General features: G+C 36.8%; 1 protein-coding gene across 1 annotated transcript in view; it reads left to right on the top strand.

Annotated features, from left to right (window-relative positions):
* LOC133651654 (golgin subfamily A member 7-like) overlaps positions 1-21,059 on the top strand; it is a 21,543-nt gene extending 484 nt beyond the window's left edge. Inside the window, exons 2-6 of the mRNA XM_062049659.1 lie at positions 4,182-4,307; positions 8,095-8,247; positions 10,452-10,553; positions 12,730-12,782; positions 19,198-21,059. Of these exons, the coding sequence (XP_061905643.1) occupies positions 4,182-4,307; positions 8,095-8,247; positions 10,452-10,553; positions 12,730-12,771 (423 nt within the window). The 3' untranslated portion in view covers positions 12,772-12,782; positions 19,198-21,059. The remainder of the gene's footprint in view (positions 1-4,181; positions 4,308-8,094; positions 8,248-10,451; positions 10,554-12,729; positions 12,783-19,197) is intronic.
* The last annotated feature ends 3,941 nt before the right edge of the window (positions 21,060-25,000 follow it).

Here is a 25,000-nt window from a genome sequence, read left to right as displayed (position 1 = left end):
TTCGTTTGTGACATTACTATACAACAATGGCGACAGATAAAAACACAGTTAAAAACAATAGTTGACGACAACACAATGGCGGCTCATAACAAAACGGTAAATAACAAATAATTAATATGTATTGCGCAATACAATATACATCATCATAACTAGCTCTATAGCGTAAGTATGTGTCTTAATACTTTTGAAATAGTAAGCAAAAACACCATGGTGATTTTTTTCTGTGCTTCTATGGAGCGCCTTAATAACCACCGGAACAAAAGCGTGTAGGCCATTGTTTTTCAACCTTTTCTGAGCCAAGGCACATTTTTTTCATTGAAAAAAATCCCAAGGCACACCACCAGCAGAAAACATTAAAAAAATGAAACTCAGCGGCCGATATTGACGGTAAAAAGTCGTTCTTGCAATTGTTGGATTTGAATTCAAACCATAACCCAACCATGCATCACTATAGCTCTTGTCTCAAAGTAAGTGTACTGTCACGGCGTGTCACATCACCCCATGACTTATTTTGATTTTTTGGGTGTTTTTACTTTGTGTAGTGTTTTAGTTCTTGTCTTGCGCTCCTAATTTGGTGTTGATTGTCATGGCATGTAAGGATGTACTTTGTGGACGCCGTCTGCTCCACACACTGTAAGTCTTTGCTGTCGTCCAGCATTCTGATTTTGTTTACTTTGCAGCCAGTTCAGTTTTAGCTTCGTTTTGCTTCAATGCCTTTTCTTAGCAGCACTCGCCTTTTGTTTATTTTTGGTTTTAGCGTTAGATATCTTTTTACTAAGGCTGCAACAACTAATCGATTAAATCGATTAAAATCGATTATAAAAATAGTTGGCGATTAATGTAGTCATCGATTCGTTGGCTCTATGCTATGCGCATGCGCAGAGGCATTTTTTTGTTTTTTGTTTTAATTTTTTATTTAATTTTTTTTAATAAACCTTTATTTATAAACTGCAACATGTACAAACAGCTGAGAAACAATAATCAAAATAAGTATGGTGCCAGTATGCTGTTTTTTTTTCAATAAAATACCGGAAAGGATAGAAATGTAGTTTGTCTCTTTTATCCGATTATTAATCGATTAATCAAAGTAATAATCGACAGATTAATCGATTATCAAATTAATCCTTAGTTGCAGCCCTACTTTTTACCTGCAAACCATTGTCGTCGTTCCCAACACCTACAAAGCAACAAAGCTACCTGCTGCCACCTACTGATATGGAAGAGTATTACGCGGTTACTCTGCCGAGCTCTAGACAGCACAGACTCTCAACAACGGCACGTTTACGGATTACAATTACTGGTTTGTAAAAAATATTTTTAACCCAATTAGGTGAAATTACATAATCTCCCACGGCACACCAGACTGTATCTCGGCACAGTGGTTGAAAAACACTGATTTAGGCAAACAACAGAACATTACAGACTGAATGTTTTCACTCAGAGATGATCCACATGAACTCAGGGGTGTCCTGAAATTCAAACATAACGTGATAAATTCCGCATTTAAGGCTCAAGCGTTATCTATAGCGGGGGTGAAGATGTGGGACAATGTGAGCGGAGAAATTCAACTGTCTTCTCTAGCCTAAGAGTGTTCAACCTTGCGGTAAAAAAAATGTGTTGTTGGGAAACTATCAAAAACATGACTAGTTGTTTTGACTATCTCAACTGTGGGACACAGGTGCAAAATAACTCACTGTGGAATAAGGGACATAACATCACCAGACAAGGCTTCAGAAGACGAAAGATACCCAGGCAATACGGAGCTAATCTCATGGTCGCTGTTTGATTGATTGATTGAAACTTTTATTAGTAGATTGCACAGTACAGTACATATTTCGTACAATTGACCACTAAAATGATAAGTTTTTGAACTTGTCCACTTAAATTGATTCATGATACAGATATATACTATCATCATAATACAGTCATCACACAAGATAATCATCAGAGTATATACATTGAATTTGAATCAATGCTATTGTCAAAAAAAGACAAAAAAAAACAAATTTGTCATTATCATCCATTATCATATGTTATACTTGTTCTGAAATTGTCATGTATCCATCAAATCTGCTGTTGAAACTTGGACTATATAACCAACATATTGAATTTCCCCCAGGGATCAATAAAGTACTTTCTATTCTATCCAATTCTATTCTATTCTATATATAACCAGCATATAAGTTGATTGTAAATTAGGGGCGGGACATGGATAAGCATTCTTGCTTTTTTCCCCGTATCCCTTTTCGGTGGGTGCCGTTGCATGTCTGTCAAATTACAAAGAGTGATGAAGTGTTGCTATATATGTCTGTCTGCCGGAATAAATAAATTAATTTATTCATTCATTCAATTCATTAAATAAATTAATTAATTCATTCATTCGTTCAATGTAAAAGCTGTGAAAAGCTAGGTTATCATTTAAAAAACATAGTTTGTAATTATTTATTTTTCTTGAAAACCTTTATTTATAATATGCAACATACAAGCAAAAAATAAATAAATAATCAAAACAAGTACAGAAACAGTACAAAACAGTGCCAGGGGTTTGTAAACCCAATAAAGTAACTAAAGCATTTGACATAATTAATCACTATATCTCAATTGATAAATTAGAACAATATGGCATCAGAGGATTGGTCTTGAACTAAATAAGAAGCTACTTAACCAACAGGAAGCAATATGTGAAGCTAGGTAAAAATATATCAACATAGCTCGAGATATTTTGCAGTGTATCCCAGTAGGGCTGCAACAACTAATCGATTAAATCGATTATAAAAATAGTTGCCGATTAATTAAGTCACCGATTCGTTGGATCTATGCTATGCGCATGCGCAGAGGATTTTTTATTTAAATTTTTTTATTTTTAAAAAAGATTTTTTTTAATAAACCTTTATTTATAAACTGCAACATTTACAAACAGCTGAGAAACAATAATCAAAATAAGTATGGTGCCAGTATGCTGTTTTTTTTCAATAAAATACTGGATAGGATAGAAATGTAGTTTGTCTCTTTTATCTGATTATTAATTGATTAATCGAAGTAGTAATCAACAGATTAATCGATTATCAAATTAATCGTTAGTTGCAGCCCTATATCCCAGGGATCAATACTGGGACCAAAACTGTTCAATCTCTATATAAATGAAATTAAGACAGTGTTATGAAAAAGGCCAGTTAGAATAATACCTCATGTTGGATATAGAGAACAAACAAAACCTTTTATTTATTAAATCAAATATATTGAAATTCATTGATTTGGTGCATTTGCAAAGAGCTACAATTATATACAAAGCAATTTATAACCAGCTATTCAAGAATGTACAACAATTCTTTTCAACACAATAGAAATTTAACCTTGAGGAAAATCTAGTTTAAAACATGTGTTTGCACATACAACACTTAAAATCTTTAGCATGTCAGTATGTGGAATTAAATTATGGAATGAATTAAGCAAATAAATCAAAACATGTACTAATATGATCCAGTTTAAGAGACTGTTCAAAATACCAAGTGTTAAAGTACAAAGAAGAAGAAGAATAATAAACCTCGCAAACCTATTGAAAATAATATCCATTTCATTAAGTGAATCATAGCAGTCTTTTAACTATTTATAAAGAGAACAGGTGTATTTACAATTAATTGATGTGAATTGTGTAGAAATTGAAAACAGGAGGTATGTGTCAGTAATTCCTATGAAGTGAAAAAGGGGGAGGATTAGATAAGCTTTTCTTCTTCCTACTCCTTTTTGGACATCCATCCATCCATTTTCTACCGCTTGTCCCTCTCGGGGTCGCAGAGGTGCTGGAGCCTATCCCAGCTGCACTGGGGCGGAAGGCGGGGTACACCCTGGACAAGTCACCATCTCATCACAGGGCCAACACAGACAGACAACATTCACACACTAGGGGCCATTTAGTGTTGCCAATCAGCCTATCCCCAGGTGCATGTCTACATGTAAATAAAAATATGTGGGATGTATCATATTGATACTGTATATATATTCTAAATACATTTGTATATATATTCTAAATACATTTCAACCAACCAACCTTTCAAAACACCAAAATCCCCTCAAAGGCAAGAATTACAATTAAATATACATCAATAATAAGATAACACAGTCAAAACAATTTTTAATGTTCACTTGTACTGATGTTTGAAATGTAAATATTGTTTTCACAGACTCACAGTTTGCAGGACATTAGACAACAAGCTACAGTTTCTGCCAAAGTCTTCATACAGAGAGATTATACCAATGGCACTGTGTGCCAGTTCCAAACCAAGTTCCCCTCTGAGCTGGAGACCAGGGTAAGATTGCTGACTTTTATCCTTACTATAGGGTACGGGGCCTTGTGTGATTAAAATGTTACAATATTTCTTGTTTGAGAGAAAATATGTTTTGCGGGCACAGCGCAGAAGCCTTGCAACAGCATAGCTGAGGTTTTACAAGCAGCTGTTACTGATTGTGAGCTTAAAATACCAAACAATGGCATCACTATTGTGACTGATATTGCACGTAAAATGGAAGTGGCTGTGCGCAAGGCGGGATTGTAACCGCACATTAGGTGCTTTTTGCACACTTTAAATCTTGCAACTCAGTGGTGTTCCCCACATCACTTCTTTACTCATATGGTTACTTTTTTTCACCGTAGTTTAAAAGCTACCGCTGTGTTTATGTCCAAGCAGAAGCAGCTAAATTTAGATTTCGATTATGGCTTCTCATGATTATAAAAACATGCACCTGGGGATAGGTTGATTGGCAACACTAAATTGGCCCTAGTGTGTGAATGTGAGTGTGAATGTTGTCTGTCTGTCTGTGTTGGCCCTGCGATGAGGTGGCGACTTGTCCAGGGTGTACCCCGCCTTCCGCCCGAATGCAGCTGAGATAGGCTCCAGCACCCCCCGCGACCCCAAAAAGGGACAAGCGGTAGAAAAAAAAATGGATGGATGATTATAAAAACATAATAATAGACAAAAAACAATTAATGAGCCATGCAATGTGCATGCGAATTCCAGAGGTTGTGACGGTGAAACCAATAAGGAGCGAATAAGAGAAAAAATGAGCATGTTATTTGACAAAGTGCTCGTATGCCTGATCAATAATCATTAAACTCAATTTTTAAAAAGTACGGCATATTTGATTACCGCGTTGACGTAACCGTGGACGGAGTCACATAATTGTTCAATAAAACGGAATCCACCGTTTCAAGTTTCAAGTTTATTCACAATACCATATTACAATTTCAACAGTAGTGAATATCCATTTAAGGATGGTGGTAAGTGAAAGGGTCCCCCAGATAATCTAGAAGAAGCTTTTAGCAGGGGGTCCAGAGGACAGTATATGCATGGAATGCTGAAACATGGTGGCAAGCACAAAAACGCTATATGATAAACACAAAATAGGAGCACTAAAGCAAGCATACACATACATTCATTCAACCACGCACAACCCAACAGTGGTCTACCCCACATGAGGCATTAGAGATAGGTGGTTAATAGGTATGATTTCAGTTTCTTTTTGAAGTTGGAGAATGAATACAGCATCCTGAAGCTCTCATCGAGCCGGTTCCAGATCTTTGGTCCCCTGCATACAACACTTCGAGCAGTACAAGCCAGTAGACGATGTTTACCTGATATCAGGTCAAAGTTACGAGTGTTGTGGGCATGCTGGGGACGATAGATAGGAACCAAGCTACAGAGCCTGAGGTTCAGCCTGTGGATGACTTGATAGGTTAGACAAGCATGGTGATAAATATTGAACTCTGTCAGTCTTAAGAGATGATAATTATGGAATAGAGGTCGAGTGGGGGCATTAAACTTGGACCATGACAGGGCCCGTATGATTTTCTTTTGCATGGATTCTAATTTCTGAAGGTAGCTAGGAAAGGTGTTACACCAGATGACATTACAGTAGTTTAGATGTGGTTCAAAGAGAGTTTTGTATAGAGTAAGTAGAGCATAAAGAGGAAGATAATGACGAAGGTGAAAGAACAGGCCAACATATTTGGATAATTTGTTTAACAGATGGCTAATGTGACATTTGAAATTGAGGTATTCGTCAATGATGACCCCCAGGAATTTTGTGGAGTTCACTCTGTATTTCCTGCCCATTGATGTTGATATGGCAGTGCTCAGTATTTGTCCGGTTTTTATTAGAACAAAATAAAATAAAATGTGTTTTATTAACGTTAAGTGAGAGCTTATTACATTTGAACCAGGAATCCACTTTCACCAGCTCTGTTAGATAAAGAATAGCAGGGAAATTGACATACATGTATTGTGAGGAGAAGAAACATTTGTTTGGGAAAATAATGTGTCCACTCATTCATCCCCGACACACTGTGCCCCGTGCTATTGATGGGATGTTTCTGACGTCACGTCCAGCTCACGTGGCGCCCAATTAATATGCGGGGTGGTCAACTAGCTCTGTTTTCAATTGGTACTACTTTAGCCCTTCTCAAAGAAAAAATGCCTTATGCTTGTGTTGTTTTTGGTTGTACAAATCGTTCAAATCGCGAAAGGGATAAACGTTTCTTTAGAGTTCCTCGAGAGTTCATTAAAAAGGGAGGAAGAATGCAAGATTTGACAAAACAACGAGAAAAGCATGCAGCTCACAGGTGCAGAGTGGAAGAATGCATGAATTTGTACTGATTACTCCGTTAAAGGTTGTTTTATATACTTTTAACGTTCATTATTTCCTATTCACGTATTTATCTTGATATTATTTATTCTGGTAATCTATGCAACATTTTGATCAAAGAACCACATTACATGTTATGTAGACCACAAGGAATTGTTCTAAATGTACAAAAAAATAATAATAATACGACCCCTTTTATAGCACCTTATAATACGGTGCGCCGTACGGTCCGAAAAATACGGTAATCATATTTAAGGTCGTCCCGTGTAATCCTGCGCTTATACTTCCCTTTTCTCAAAGTCATTCTTACCCTACATGGTGAGATCTTCAGAGCGAGGAAGATTGCCAGTTGTTTTGTACGAGTTAAATTTTGGAAATATTGATTCAACAGTGGTTTCTTTATCACCAAGCTGTAGGGAAATTAACAATTTGTGTACTTCATATGAGCTGTGCTGTTTCCTAGGGAATCGAATACTGCAAATACACTTACAATCTGTGTTGTTTAAACCATAGCAGTTGTCAGATTTGGCCTTCTACTCCATAATCATGTGCTAGTGAAAACTTGTTTTGTTCAATAATGTAGTGGCGGAAGTATAGGTAATTGTAATATATGCTGTACTACAGAGAGCCAAAACTGAAAAAGCAATCAATTCATCCTTGACATTCAAATTGCTCCCCCCAGCCACCGCCAAACCTAAACTTCAAGACTGTTAATTTAAATAATGTGAGAAATCAGAGGTCTATGGCTTTTGTCTTCCATTTTTGTTACAAAGACTTTTTAGTTTCTTGATTGTTTTTATCAGGAAAATATATTCCTCCACACTTGTAATCTTGTTGGAATGATAAATATCAGGGCCAAATGTAATGGACAGATGCTCTGGCAGAGAAATGTGGTTTGAATGACTGCCTCCGAGTTGGAAATTTAGATGAAGAAGAAAGCGTTTCAATGTTGTGTACCAAATGTGCCTGAGACCGCTGACGTTTATGGCCTGTTGCCACATTCCTTGATCACACAGGAGCAGAACTTTGGAAAGTTGTCAAACAAGCAAGACGCCCTCGGCTGCTTGTTTGTCTGGTCAGAAGGTTCTTTCTTTTCCGAGCATGAACACTCTGTGCGATGGTCTTATGTTGACATGCCTGGCAAGAAGCCGATTCAAATATCAGCTAATCATCATGGCTCATTTTCTACAGAGCAACTGAGATATGTCTTTATTTTAGTGAAGACATTTACGTCGCTCTGGAGATTTAAGATGTGTAGTTTGTTCGTGTACCAGTGTTTGTTCAACTTATTAAGTGATTACAGTCAGAGAACAAATGCTTAATCAAGCACATGCCAACCGTTGCAGGAGGGATTTCCAAATCTGGAAGTAGGCCAATCATCCCCTCGATTGCATATTTTTGATCCAACTAATAAAAATTACTATTATAACTGCTCTTCCTTATGTTGTTTTAAAGATCGACAAACAGCAATTTGAGGAGACGGTGAGGACGTTGAATAACCTGTACGCTGAGGCAGAGAAGCTTGGGAGCCAGTCTTATATTGAAGGGTGTTTGGCCTGCCTCACAGCTTATACCGTCTTTTTGTGTATGGAGACACACTACGAGAAGGTGAGTGATATTTGCAAGGTTAGAGAAATGTATCTGTGAAGGTAATTTATTGAAAGTTAAGAGCTCCGAAAAACGGTAAAAAACACTCCACTGCAGCATCCAACCTTTTTGACAGTCGGCATTGATGCCTTGTGTTTTAATTTTGTCTAAATTAAAATGAAAAAAACACATTTGTCTGAATGAAGGATTGTTCCTCCTGGTTATCATCTTATTATTTAGCGAAAAATTTGTAAAATTCTCTAAAAGTAATCATACAAATGAGCAGACAGAGAAAAACTACAATACCAAATGTCTAAAATTGTGGGGGAAAAAATGAGTATTAACAATAGTTTGTCCACATAACGCTCCTCTTTGGGGTCAAGTCAATCCCTGTACAGCTGTAGATATTTTTGTGCAGTTTAAGCATCATTTGACTCTAACTTGTCCTGGAATCTGAAAATGTTATTTATGGCTCCATTCAACTTGAGCACAATGTTTACATGTGTTTTTCTGCAAGAAGGCACGACATCGGGGTCCTCACGCAATTTGGGACACCTGTGAAAACACCAGAATTTTTATAAAACAAGAATGTCTGAATATTTTAGAATTTGTTAAAAGATGTGTCTGGAGGGCTTTGAAAAAAAAAATCCAGATTTTACTACCACAGCAATGTGTTGTCTTGGTTGGTGTTTCGTAATGGCGACATCTTGTGGATTAAAAAAACACTACGTTTAAACTACATGCAAAATTAAGTGGCGAGTAATATATTTTTTTTCAAATGAATAGCTGTGCACACGGCTCTCATATGAAACGTTTTTCAACTGCATTATTCCAGATATTTAACGTTTTTTTTTTAGTAACGCACTAATTACTTTCTCTAGTCATTGATTTTATATATATAAATATATATATATATAATGTAGATATAGCCTTACTGTTTTTTAATAAAGTTTGGGAACCACTGGGCAAAAAAATGCTTATTTGTTAAGTTACATGGCGTTGCATCTTACTATTATTTAAAACACATAATGTTATAGGCCACATAATTCATAAATTTAAATGCTGCTGATTCATGTGGGATAATTAGTATCGACTGTAGATTAAAACCTCTTGTCTTTTAAAACTAAGACTTTGTTTTGAACATGAATTAAGGGTCATTGAATGCACTACAAATATAGATAAGTAAAACTTAAACATAACCCTGTCTGATGCTGGTACAAATAGATGTATATATTTATATTATAATATATTTATATATATTATTATATATATTTTTATCATTCTTCCATCACCTCATCCTGGGTCCTCAAATGTTTGCGCTTAGTGTGAATGCATAAGGGTGAGCTTTGATAAGTATGATGGCTGTGTTGAGTGAACAGTGAAGTGTTCCATGCTGGGTCTGCCTCTACTCGGATGAATGAACCATTTTGCATTTTTGCAAGGAGGTGTATAGGTTGTGTTATACATTCATAATTTGATTCAAACAACCTCGTTATTGAAATTTGATGGCAATATTGATTTTATCTTAACTTTTATGAAATATCACAGGGGGGAAAATCAACTCTTTACAAAAGCCCAAGCCCTGTTATTGGTGCCACTTTGCCAAAGGAAGATAATCAAAACGACTCATAATAATATTGGAAGTAATCGAAAAAGTCAGGGTATTTTTATTAATACAGCAATGTAGAGCAAACGGGCCGAAGCACAAATGCTCAGTGTGAGCATAAGCCAGCTGTGTGCAGAAAGGAGGGTCAATCTCCCAAGTCCAGCATGGTACCAATGGCCCAGTGTGTGTACAGCATTATATAAAAAAGGGCCACACACGCAGAAGTGAGCGTAGCAGAGTTAATCCTTGATTGGATGAAAATAACCTCACTGGCAGAAGTAACCCTGTTTTAAACAAAGTATGAATGCACATATTTTATTTGTCAAAATAAATATGGTTCTCTATAACCTTAAATGTTTGCAAGTCAGTTCATTTTTAGTACAATGTTTCATAATTGTCAAATGTAAAAGTTGGCATTTCAACAGTTTCAACCACACTCAAGATTTGATCTTTACAAGTCTTATCAACCAGAACTATAAGACCTGTTTTAGTTTCAAACTACTCAATCCATCCATCCATTCATTTTCTACCACTTGTCCCTTTCATCTTGATGTAAAAGTTTTGACTATTGAAATGTCCACATTTAATAATTCATCATTCCCTTTGTGTTCCCTTTCAGGTTTTGAAAAAGATTGCAAAATATGTGCAGGAGCAGAACGACAAGCTCTATTCCCCCAGAGGACTCCTGCTCACCGACCCCATCGAGAGAGGCCTTCGAGTTGTATCCTGTTCCTTGTGTTTTATATATTTTATAACCTTTCAAACCTGTTGTTTTTTCCCCCCAGACAAAATTTGCGGGCAATTTGAGAACCGTGTTTAACCAATTAAAATGATTGGCCAGTTAGAGCAATACAACAAAGGAATAACTTAAATTCCTTTATTTAAAAAAAAATCATAACCAGTAAAAGACTACTATTAGTCAAACAAAATGACATAATTACATAAAAAAAGAATTAGTAGTTGTAGGTGTAATGCAAATTTGTAGTCCAGGGGTCAGCAACGGTTGCTATAAAAAATATGTATATAATATTAGCCTATGCCGATCACATTTTGCAACTTATTTAAGGTAAGTTCTATTGACAGTTTAACAATATAAGCACAATATTTTAACTAGTTATTTAGTCTCTTTTATTACAGAAAATGTTTAAGCAAAATAGTCAATAGTACACAATAACTAAACAAAAAAAACCTTCCAACTTCTACTAATTTAAATCCTTAGTTTACAAATTCCCTGAATTTGTAAACAATAATAAAAATGACAAACTGATTGTTAAAAAGAAATAGATGGATCTTATCACTCAAGGGGCTCATATGGGCCGGTATTATTACCATCAACTTGCTATTACAAGTATATGATCCTCTCTATAGACTGTTATTAATCTACTTTTTAAAGGGGTCCTATTATGCAAAACAAACTTTCTTACTTGTCGGTAACTGCTTTTGTGTATCTGGGATCCCGAAAATGTTTAAATAAAACCATGGAGACAAGGTGAAGATATTTGTAAAACATTCTTGCCTTCTTCCAAACTTGTTCTAAACGAGCCGTGTGTAGATTTGCCACGACATATGATGTTTTCCATCATCTGGCGTCAGCAGATATCTCCATACATGGGGACAGGTTTACCCGAAAAGCTTTACGCTCGTCCTCCATTGTAGTTTGAAGTAGTAAATTCCTTTTTTTTCCTCTATCCTCTTGTTGTGGGGCAGACCGGATCGTACATGCACATGTATCCTCTGCTGTTACCATTTTTAAAACAAAGCAGTGTATAGTTCTAACTTATATCTGTCAGTAGACTCGATATTTAAGCATGGCGTACAGGACGAAGACCCAATGGAAGTGGCGGAATGTAAATAAGACAAGTAAAATAAAATATATGCTAAATTTTGATCAAAATGATCACAATTACAGTTTACACAAGGAAGTGTTTTAAATATTGACTTCTTAAAGTTTAACTAAGGACTTATTTCTTCAGTTTTTTAAGCTATGGACACATAGCTCTTGTATTTTTTAAGCTATTTATGAAATGTATAGACACACAAAGTTTGCCTCTTTCAGCCATAGGACCAAAAATAAAGTGACGACATTGAAAGGCGTAACACGCATTGGCCAATGATGTACTTTTTCACGGAAATCAGTCGATACTGATTGGTGGCCAATCCATCGGCGCATCTGTAGTATATAGCCTACATATTCAAAATGTTGAGATTGCCGACCTTTAGTGTACAATTTTGTAAAACAAGATAAATGTGCATGTCATTACAATACATTATATTGATCCAAAGGCCGCAGTTCCCCTCATCTTGTCTTTCCATCTGGCTGTTAGAGTCCAGGCAGTTTACAGGAAATATAACATTATGCAAGGCATCATGTGAAAAGACCAGAATACGTTTATACAGTATGTAGTTCATAGCAGCTGCGTAAAATCATGTGTGTCTTGAGGAAAGTTCAGGCTGACACAACATTCTAATTAAATGTAGCTGAACGGCAATCAAAAAATGGGGATAACCAAATATGGCTAAAATTGTTCACAGCTGAGTTTTGTAACCCCCCCCTAGTCTCTTGAGTTTATTGAGCAGACAGTGTGCAAGGTTATTTATCCAACACTGGAGCTGCTGTGCTGTGTTTGGCAAGTGGCACATGGTGCCGATTGACAGGAATGTATCACCTGAACACACATTTCAACATTGACAGCAGAATTGCCAGCTCATCAACTCACAGCCTCATCCATCAAATGTCCGTCATCAGCTGCCACGGCAGCCAACAGCTCATTTTCGTTCAATGTGATCACTTTAGAACAGAGCAACTCTGTGCAATGTTTATTTAAAATGCTTGATTAGTTTTCTCTTTCATTTGACTTGGGCTTTAAATACGATTTCTTGACTCATTTCATTTTAAGATTGAAATCACTATATTTGAAGAGAGAAGCCTGACCAGATAAAGGCTGCCAAGGTAAGTCTCAATATTAGTATTTTACTAAATGATCCACATATTTCATCAAACTTTGTAAAATACCTTTCACCACTAATAAAACACACAGAGAAAATGAAGTTAAATATTAAAAAGTTACTAGAAAGTTCAGTGTTTCCCATAAACTGCCAAGATACCTGTGGCGGTGGGGGCGTGGCTATGGGCGTGGTCACCATGACATCATCGAGTAATTTGCATAATTGACTACAATGATATGATTTTCTCTAAAAAGGCTCAAAAAATGTATACTTACTAATTAATAATAAGTTTTGTTTTAAACGTCCATCCATCCATTTTACAATATAATTACAACACTTTATGTACATATTTATATACAGATTTGAACAATAACTTATACACTGAAATATATTTATTAATTGTGGTTCTTACAAAAAATACATCTTATAAAATATAAAAGCTAAAATGTCTCTTAAAGCTCTGCCCCCTTAATTAGTGCATGCTAAATAATTTAACTTTAGCCTACTACTACAACCATATTATTTACCAGCAACATAAAGTGAAACAGAGGCAGAGGTGTCCTGCCACAGTCGGTAACAAATAAACAGAAAACAGTAGTGGTCAAATACAAATAAGGCAACAAGAGAAGTATCCTACACTTCTCTTTTGTAAAGTAAATCTGAACAGCCTATATGGGCATCTACATCAACTATATGATTTGCCTGAGAAGCTGGACAGGACAAAAAAATATATATATTTTTATTTTTTTTATTTGTGGCGGACGTAATTCTTTCGTGGCGGGCCGCCACAAATAAATGAATGGGTGGGAAACACTGAAGTTATATAACATGTCTGTCACTCTAAAGTATTGCATTAGTAATGAAACCTATTACGATTCAGAGACCGTATGATTGCCTTTTTTTTTCATTGCTGTTTTTTATTGAATGGTACTTGCAGAGGGGGGTAACGTAGCCAAAGTACAGTGGCTATTGAGTCTTTACCAGATGGATTTGGGAAACTAAGCATTTTGTGAAACAAACCATCTGGCATGTCAGGTTAGTATAATCCTTGTTTGAAAGGTAATGCCCACAATGATCAAAAGCACATCAACCAGAAGCCTACATTTTAGAAGCTTGATGTCCTCATCTAGTTCCCAGTAAACTTGTTTTTGAATCACAATATCTTCCATAAAGCATCAAGGATATTTCAGTGGCTTGTCACCTCATTTAGGACTGTGTATGTGAATGTAAATGTAGTCCACTAGTAAATGTCTGAGCATATAAGACAAACCAAGTGTCCCAACAAGTGATACGTTGTTTCAGCATACAAACATTAATAAGCCACTTAGGTTTCAACCATTATCAAAATTGGCGCTGTCAAAAAGTTAACACAGGTGATTAATCACAAAACATTATGGCATAAATCATGTATAAAAACACATTAATCACACAATTTACTTTCTGCGGATGGTTACCTCGGCGTGGGACTCCGACGGGTGGCAAATTTCGCTTCAAAATACATTTTGACTTTGTATAAAGCTGAACCAAGATCATTTGTGAATACAACTGCTGGCAAAATGATGGAATTACCAATTTTGGAGGATGTCCATTCAGTTGTTTAATTTTGTAGAACAAAATCAGATAATAGACATGACACAAAACTATAGTCATTTCGAAAGGCAACTTTCTGGCTTTAGGAAACACTGAAATAAATCAAGAAAATAAATGGTAATAGTAACAGTTTCCTTTTTAGATCAAGCATAGTGAGAAAAGAGTTAATGTATTATGAATCATGAATGATTTGATCTCGGTATGCGTTTAGTTGACTTTGCGTCGCACTTTACAACTTGCACCATGTTGAAGTAAAAGGATTGAGGAGTTGAAGGCTATAAGAATGCATGCCAAGGCCAAAACATTTTTAAAATGGTGGACATTTATCCATGAAAATATAGAGAAACTGGTGATAGTGCACACAGAAGATACCGTAAACGTCCGTTCTCCAAGGTAAATGCTGTACATTATTACATTACTTCATAAAACTACTGTAGTTGTTCTATTGTATTGTTTTTGAGACAACATTTTTTATCCAGAAGTTTGTTTTACATGTTAAAAAACATGTTACATATTAAAATGTTGACGTTTTTGGGTAGACCCAAAAGTTATTTTAATTCGATGGAGAACATTGATTTTAGATTGGAGTATTTTGGGTTATGAGCGCCGTCTGGCAGCAGATGTTTCACCTTCACCCTGACAAAGTCATGTGCAATAGCAGCCCTCACTTAGTGCTTTCTAACAGCAGCTGAGGATGCTACATCAGTGTTTCCCATAAACTGCCAAGATACCTGTGGCGGTGGGGGCGTGGTCACCATGACATCATCGAGTAATTTGCATAATTGACTACAATGATATGATTTTCTCTAAAAAGGCTCAAAAAATGTATTCTTACTAATTAATAATAACAGTTTTGTTTTAAACATCCATCCATCCATTTTACAATATAATTACAACACTTTATGTACATATTTATATACAGATTTGAACAATAAGTTATTCACTGAAATATATTTATTAATTGTGGTTCTTACAAAAAATATACCTTGTGAAAATATAAAAGCTAAAATGTCTCTTAAAGCTCTGCCCCTTTAATTAGTGCATACTAAATAATTTAACTTTAGCCTACTACTACAACCATATTATTTACCAGCAACATAAAGTGAAACAGAGGCAAAGGTGTCTTGCCACAGTCAGTAACAAATAAACAGAAAACAGTAGTGGTGGTAGATAGACACAGAGCTTCATCAAACATCTGATCCACTGAACAAAGAGCTCCAAAAATCTTGATCCTACACTTCTCTTTTGTAAAGTAAATCTGAACAGCCGATATGGGCATCTACATCAACTATATGATTTGCCTGAGAAGCTGGACAGGACCAAAAAAAAATAAAAAAAATCTATTTGTGGCGGCCTTAATTCTTTCGTGGCGGGCCGCCACAAATAAATGAATGTGTGGGAAACAGGGTCCCTCTCATCAGGCAAAGTGCAAGCAGGAGTTGTTCAGTTGGATGCGCTTGGTGATCTATCACAAAGCCTGGTACAAAAACATAGACTTTGCACTCCACCACCTGCTCCCATCTTGTCTGGCCATCTCTTTCTCTTCTTCCTGGGCCACTCAGCTCTTTTTTAATGTCAACAGAGAATTTTGCACAGTCTTGTCTCCTTGTATTGTGTGTATTGAATAATTGAATAATACATTTAGATGACGTAGTATGAAAAAATGAGAATCTGCAGACATGTATTATTACCTAATTTTCTCATTTGCTATTTTAAATTACCATTTGCATGAATACATCTGCAAATATGTTAGGTAATTTGGTTTATAGCATATTCCACAGGGGCTTAAAAAGACATAGTGACACGTTGCAAAGAAAGGTTCTGCATCACAAATACAGAAGTTTATTAGAATGTCAAACCATTGGAGAGAACAAAGTACGACTGTCAGCCACATATGGCTTTTCAATATCTCCTGATCCTTTACTTTGGCATCATACTTTGGCATCTTGTCCTGATTTTAACAAGTTCTACCCTTGCCACACCAATCCATTTTGTGCCTGAAAAAGACAGTGTCATGTAGTTTTGCAGACATGCTGGACCAAAACCTATTTAGCAAAGACCATAGCCAGGGCTCAATATGCACTTACTGCAGAGTGCAGAGACATTAGCAACATGTCAACTCATTGGTATTTTACCCATGGGCCACATTTTGTTAGGCAACCGTTTAGAAACCACAAATCCCCGCAGATGAATAAACTATTGCCCTCATCCCGAACAGACACATGCATGGATTACATTATTCCTAAACATGTCTTCAAGAAGAATGTAGCTCATGCACTTTTTATTAGTAGCTGTTGAACAAAGAGCATGTTGGAGTCTTTCCATGGTCGGAGAGACGGCAAACCACTGTGAGCAACAGCCTCCTCTACCTTTGGATTTATTTGGAATTACTTCCCCGATAATATACAAAAGCCAAAAGCAGTGAAGTTGTCACATTGTGTAAATGGTAAATAAAAACAGAATACAACGATTTGCAAATCCTTTTCAACTTATATTCAATTGAATAGACTGCAAAGACAATATAGTTGATGTTCACACTAAGAAACTTGGTTTTTTTTTGCAAATATTCTTGAACTTAGAATGTAATGGCAGCAACACATTGCAAACAAGTTGTCACAGGGGCATTTTTACCACTGTGCTACATGGCCTTTCCTTTTAACAACACTCAGTAAACTTTTGGGAACTGAGGAGACCAATTTTTGAAGTGGAATTATTTCCCATTCTTGCTTGATGTACAGCTTAAGTTGTTCAACAGTCTCTCTTCTGCTATTTTAGGCTTCATAATGCACCACACATTTTCAATGGGAGACAGGTCTGGACTACAGGCAGGCCAGTCTAGTACCCGCACTCTTTTACTATGAAGCCACGCTGTTGTAACACGTGGCTCGGCATTGTCTTGCTGAAATAAGCAGGGGCATCCATGATATCGTTGCTTTGATGGCAACATTGCTCCAAAACCTGTATGTACCTTTCAGCATTAATGGTGCCTTCACAGATGTGTAAGTTACCCATGTCTTGGGCACTAATACACCCCCATACCATCACAGATGCTGGCATTTCAACTTTGAGCCTAGAACAGTCCGGATGGTTCTTTTTCTCTTTGGTCCAGAGGACACGACGTCCACAGTTTCCAAAAATAATTTGAAATGTGGACTCGTCAGACCACAGAACACTTTTCCGCTTTGCATCAGTCCATCTTAGATGAGCTCGGGCCCATTTCTGGGTGTCGTTGTTAAATGGCTTTGGCTTTGCATACTGGAGTTTTAACTTGCACTTACAGATGTAGCGACCAACTGTAGTTACTGATAGCGATTTTCTGAAGTGTTCCTGAGCCCATGTGGTGATGTCCTTTACACACTGATGTACACTACCGTTCAAAAGTTTGGGGTCACATTGAAATGTCCTTATTTTTGAAGGAAAAGCACTTTTAACTAGTCTTAACTTTAAAGAAATACACTCTATACATTGGTAATGTGGTAAATGACTATTCTATCTGCAAATGTCTGGTTTTTGGTGCAATATCTACATAGGTGTATAGAGGCCCATTTCCAGCAACTATCACTCCAGTGTTCTAATGGTACAACGTGTTTGCTCATTGGCTCAGAAGGCTAATTGATGATTAGAAAACCCTTGTGCAATCATGTTCACACATCTGAAAACAGTTTAGCTCGTTACAGAAGCTACAAAACTGACCTTCCTTTGAGCAGATTGAGTTTCTGGAGCATCACATTTGTGGGGTCAATTAAACGCTCAAAATGGCCAGAAAAAGAGTACTTTCATCTGAAACTCGACAGTCTATTCTTGTTCTTAAAAATGAAGGCTATTCCACAACATTGTTTGGGTGACCCCAAACTTTTGAACGGTAGTGTAGGTTTTTGATGCAGTACCGCCTGAGGGATACAAGGTCACAGGCATTCAATGTTGGTTTACAGCTTTGCTGCTTACGTGCAGTGATTTCTCCAAGTTCTCTGAACCTTTTGATGATGTTACGGATTATTAGATGGTGAAATCCTTAAATTCCTTGCAATAGCTGGTTGAGAAATGTTGTTCTTAAACAATTTGCTCAGGCATTTGTTGACAAAGTGGTGACCCTCGCCCCATCCTTGTTTGTGAATGACTGAGCATTTCATGGAAGCTGCTTTTATACCCAATCATGGCACCCAATCAGCCTGTTCACATGTGGGATGTTCCAAATACGTCTTTGATGAGCATTCCTCAACTTTCTCAGTCTTTTTTGCCACTTGTGCCAGCATTTTTGAAACATGTTGCCGGCATCAAATTCCAAATGAGCTAATATTTGCAAAAAATAACAACGTTTTCCAGTTCGAACGTTAAGTATCTTGTCTTTGCAGTCTATTCAATTGAATATAAGTTTAAAAGGATTTGCAAATCATTGTATTCTGTTTTTATTTACCATTTACACAACGTGACAACTTCACTGCTTTTGGGGTTTGTATATTAGAAGTAGAAAATGAGTAAGCAAACCATTCAACATGGATTTTTCATTCAAAGTCTTTCTGATTTTGGCCTGACTTTATGCTAGCTTATCTAATTGAGTTAAGCAACTCGCCAGCAGGAATCCTGCAAGGTGTCTGCATGTTCATCTGTCATTGATCCATTCACAGCTCATCACCGTGCAGTAGAAATACATTTTTCCGTGATGTCACCTTCTGTTACCATGAATTGATTAACGTGGACCCCGACTTAAACAAGTTGAAAAACGTATTCGGGTGTTACCATTTAGTGGTCAATTGTACGGAATATGTACTTCACTGTGCAGTCTACTAATAAAAGTTTCAATCAATCAATCAATGTTTCTTTTGTTGTAGGAGTTGCTTGTTAGGTGGAGCGTCTGTTTCAGACCAACCCCCAAATGACCTGGACTCTACTGCGTTTCTGCAATCTACCACTTCAAGTAATATGTGTAATAATACATTCAAGACTTGTTACGGTGTTGCTGTTCCAAATTGTCTCTTATTGGGTTTAGTTTGCTCTTGTTTCGCTTTGTAAATCAACAGCCTGTTTTACTTAGTCTGTTTATAGTCCTCACTAAATCTTTTCAAGCCAGGACTAATTGTCTGGCCTTGACCAGATTTGAGTAATTGTGGTATTTTCCCCCCTCTACTCAAATTTGACGAGTCAAGCCAAAACCAGAACACAAAACTTGTTTTTTTTTGTAAAAAAAAATATATTTATGACTGTTATAAATCTGTATCAGTCTGATCATTACCCCGATTAACCTTTTGAATACTCCTTTTTTTCCACAAACAAATGCCGATTGTTGTCAGACTTAGACATTCCAGTCACGACACCAGTTTATATTTATATTTTTCTTTGCCTTTATTCAAATGTTATAGTAGTGTGAACATGCTGTGCTCTCTTCTTACCGTGCATGGAATGTTCTTCGTATTTCTCAAGTGAAGCTTGTCATTTGTATTCTGTGCCTTGAACAGTGTTTTGGTAACTACTGTTGTCGTGTGACTCAATAAGCATCATTTTTACTACCGTAGTCAGTGGACGCTCTGCTTTCCAATGTATGAATATGAGCAGTTTTTAAAGTAAAAGTGACTGACGTATCACATCGATAAGTTTCAGCTTAAACAACGATCCGGATGTTGCTTTAGTCGCCATTTTAGTTAGTTAATTATAACAAGTAGTCATCCAGAGTTGTGGTTGCTACATATAACAGGATCAAGTCAGAATTGACTGTGCTGTAGTGCGGCCACACAACACACAAGTGTTGTGTTGTGTTGTGTGAACTGATTGACAAAAACACAAAATCATTCACGACAAATTTAACCTCTAAAGGCCTTAGTGGTCACATGCATGGACAGGACCTTTTAGCTCTTAATTCTAAAATTGTGTACACCAGTGGTCCCCAACCACCGGACCGATTGGTACCGGGCCGCGCAAGAAATAAACAATTTTTTGAATTAAATCAACATAAAAAACACAATATATACATTATATATCAATATAGATCAATACAGTCTGCAGGGATACAGTCCGTAAGCACACATGTTTGTATTTCTTTATGAAAAAAATAAATAAATTACCCCCCGGTCCGTGGGACACATTTTCAAGCGTTGGCCGGTCCCCAGCTACAAAAAGGTTGGGGACCACTGGTGTACACTACTGAATTGGGGTCTTATGCCGACATATGGACACTTATACTGCCATCTGGTGGTGTCAGAAGAGTATAACATACAATGGAATTTGGAAAAAAAAAGGGTAAAAATAAACATTTGCATGTCACTACACATGAAGTACACGTTTGTGTACTTATGGACTAAGTTCATCATATAAAAAGATGATTTTTAGTTTTTATTCTAATTAGGGTCCAATAAGCCCAAATAGCAAAGATAAATACAAAAAAGCATGTTTTAGTTTAGTTTAGTTTATTATTCTTCGGTCAATGGTCAACAAAATAAACAAACAGTTGTACATTCATAGATTGAAAATGAAAATGGTGCAGACCGAAAGGGTTTAGGCTGAAGTTGAACACTTATTGCGCCTAACCCTACAAACAATGTCAAGTACAAGCTGAACTTCCGAAAATTATGAAATGTCCTTTGTACAACATATTATAAATACACATTATACACAACATAAACACAGTTAAATTATATACACAGTAAAGGCATGTGAAATATCCTTGTACACGTGTTAAACCTTTGTAAACAAACAAACAGCTTGGGCCTTAAGAGGTTAAATATATTTTTTCTGGTGGAGGCCCATGTGGCCCAAATCTAAAATGCCACGGGTTCCATTGTAAACTATGATTATGGTTTTTTTTTCTGCACAGGATGGTTTGAAATACTTTATATTAATTATTTGAACCATTCTATTTGTTGGTTGAACACCTGTGTCGTTTAGCTGGTGAACAGCTCATATACATTTGAATGTGCGTATAAATTTACTTAAATGACATCTGGCTTATGTTGTGGACCTCAAAAGCGCAACAAAAAAATGCTGACTGCCTCTTGAGTGTGTACATTACTTTTGTTTCTACTTCAACTCTGAGGCAATAGTGTAAACATGTCTCTTATACATATGATTGAATGAATTCTGATGCTACGCAGCTAATTATTTTTTAATGCATTCATAGATTACATGTCAATAAAAATGTCTATTAAATTGTTGAATTTGAACATCCCCTCCCAATTTCTCTAAATAAAGTTTAATGAAGCAAACAATAGTATTTATTCTACCCACTCACTGAAAAATACACTATGTACAGTATTGGTTGTCAAAACTACTGAGGTATTGCCAGCCATACTGTATGTACCACTTGTATATCCTGCTGGATCTGATTAAGATTCACAAGCAGTGGAAATGATATGAAAATAGACTAGAAGATAATCAGACAAATATCTCACTGAGTTAGAAAAAGGAAGTAATATTGGTGTAAGTTTGTATGTGCTATTTTAGCACACAGGTTCATTTGAAAAGGTCGTCCATATTTGGTTTCCTTCCAGTTAACTCAGTTGTTTCTTTCATGGTAAGAACTTTTTTAAAAACAATGATTCCAAATCAAATGTTGACATCAAAGTTATTATACACTCAACACTAGAGATGTCCGATAATATCGGCCTGCCGAGATTATCGGCCGATAAATGCTTTAAATTGTAATATCGGAAATTATCGGTATCGTTTTTTATTTTTTATTTTTAATTTTTTTATTAAATCAACATAAAAAACACAAGATACACTTACAATTACTGCACCAAAACAAAAAACCTCCATCCCCCATTCATTCACACTCATTCACACAAAAGGGTTGTTTCTTTCTGTTATTAATATTCTGGTTCCTACATTATATATCAATATATATCAATACAGTCTGCAAGGGATACAGTCCGTAAGCACACATGATTGTGCGTGCTGCTGGTCCACTAATAGTACTAACCTTTAACAGTTAATTGTACTCATTTTCATTAATTACTAGTTTCTATGTAACTGTTTTTATATTGTTTTACTTTCTTTTTTATTCAAGAAAATGGTTTTAATTTATTTATCTTATTTTATTTTATAATTTTTTTTAAAAAGGACCTAATCTTCACCTTACCTGGTTGTCCAAATTAGGCATAATAATGTGTTAATTCCACGACTGTATATATCGGTATCGGTTGATATCGGTAATTAAAGAGTTGGACAATATCGGAATATCGGATATCAGCAAAAAGCCATTATCGGACATCCCTACTTAACACTCAAACCTCCACATGGAAGGGATTGAGTGTCTGATAGCACTTTGTTTTCACTTTTCAACTCAGTTAAGAAAATCTGCATGTTTTAACTAAGATTAGGCTGTAGTCAAACGCAAAACAGCGAGAAACCGTGTTATGAATACATTTTTAAAACCGTAATAGAATGAAGCCGCAACATTTGAAGTGCGGAGTGGCGATGGACGTGTTGCAGCAACACTACTGGAAGTTAACATGTCCTAATTAGAGCCAATTAGTCTCCCTAGTGTCATGTGACTGCTGGGACAAATAAAAGTTACACCTACATGGTGTGTTCAATGACTGGTCTTAGACCTATATGGTGTGTTCAATGACTGCTCTTACACCTACATGGTGCATTCAATGACTGCTCTTACACCTACAGTATATGGTGTGTTCAATGACTGCTCTTACACCTATATGGTGTGTTCAATGACTACTCTTACACCTTTATGGTGCGTTCAATGACTGCTCTTACACCTACAGTATATGGTGTGTTCAATGACTGCTCTTACACCTACGTGGTGCGTTCAATGACTGCTCTTACACATGCATGGTGTGTTCAATGACTGCTCTTACACCTACGTGGTGCGTTCAATGACTGCTCTTACACCTATATGGTGCGTTCAATGACTGCTCTCACACTTTTATGGTGTGTTCAATGACTGCTCTTACACCTACTGTATATGATGTGTTCAATGACTGCTCTTACACCTATATGATGTGTTCAATGACTGCTCTTACACCTACATGGTGCCTTCAATGACTGCTCTTACACCTATATGGTGCCTTAAATGACTGCTCTTACACCTATATGGTGTGTTCAATGACTGCTCTTACACCTATATGGTGTGTTCAATGACTACTCTTACACCTTTATGGTGCGTTCAATGACTGCTCTTACACCTACAGTATATGGTGTGTTCAATGACTGCTCTTACACCTACGTGGTGCGTTCAATGACTGCTCTTACACATGCATGGTGTGTTCAATGACTGCTCTTACACCTACGTGGTGCGTTCAATGACTGCTCTTACACCTATATGGTGCGTTCAATGACTGCTCTTACACCTACATGGTGCCTTCAATGACTGCTCTTACACCTATATGGTGCCTTAAATGACTGCTCTTACACCTATATGGTGCCTTAAATGACTGCTCTTACACCTATATGGTGTGTTCAATTACTGCTCTTACACCTATATGATGTGTTCAATGACTGCTCTTACACCTACATGGTGCCTTCAATGACTGCTCTTACACCTATATGGTGCCTTAAATGACTGCTCTTACACCTATATGGTGTGTTCAATTACTGCTCTTACACCTACATGGTGTGTTCAATGACTGCTCTTACACCTATATGGTGCCTTAAATGACTGCTCTTACACCTATATGGTGTGTTCAATTACTGCTCTTACACCTACATGGTGTGTTCAATGACTGCTCTTACACCTACAGTATATGGTGCGTTCAATGACTGCTGTTACACCTATATGGTTTGTTCAATGACTGCTCTTACACCTACATGGTGCGTTCAATAACTGCTCTTACACCTATGTGATGCGTTCAATGACTGCTCTTACACCTATATGGTGTGCTCAATGACTGGTCTTAAACCTATACGGTGTGTTCAATGACTGCTCTTACACCTATACGGTGTGTTCAATGACTGCTCTTACACCTACATGGTGCGTTCAATGACTGCTCTTACACCTATATGGTGTGTTCAATTACTGCTCTTACACCTACATGGTGTGTTCAATGACTGCTCTTACACCTACAGTATATGGTGCGTTCAATGACTGCTGTTACACCTATATGGTTTGTTCAATGACTGCTCTTACACCTACATGGTGCGTTCAATAACTGCTCTTACACCTATGTGATGCGTTCAATGACTGCTCTTACACCTATATGGTGTGCTCAATGACTGGTCTTAAACCTATACGGTGTGTTCAATGACTGCTCTTACACCTATACGGTGTGTTCAATGACTGCTCTTACACCTACATGGTGCGTTCAATGACTGCTCTTACACCTATATGGTGTGTTCAATGACTGCTCTTTCACCCATATGGTGTGTTCAATGACTGCTCTTTCACCTATATGGTGTGTTCAATGACTGTTCTTACACCTATATGGTGTGTTCAATGACTGCTCTTACACCTATATGGTGCGTTCAATGACTGCTCTTACACCCATATGGTGTGTTCAATGACTGCTCTTACACCTATATGGTGTGTTCAATGACTGCTCTTACACCTATATGGTGCGTTAAATGACTGCTCTTACACCTACATGGTGTGTTCAATGACTGCTCTTACACCTGTATGGTGTGTTCAATGACTGCTCTTACACCTATATGGTGTGTTTAATGACTGCTCTTACACCTATATGGTGCGTT

The sequence above is a fragment of the Entelurus aequoreus genome, linkage group LG06 (genome assembly GCF_033978785.1).
Source record: "Entelurus aequoreus isolate RoL-2023_Sb linkage group LG06, RoL_Eaeq_v1.1, whole genome shotgun sequence".
NCBI classification, from domain to species: Eukaryota; Metazoa; Chordata; class Actinopteri; order Syngnathiformes; family Syngnathidae; genus Entelurus; species Entelurus aequoreus.
This window is presented reverse-complemented; position numbering and strand designations above follow the sequence as displayed.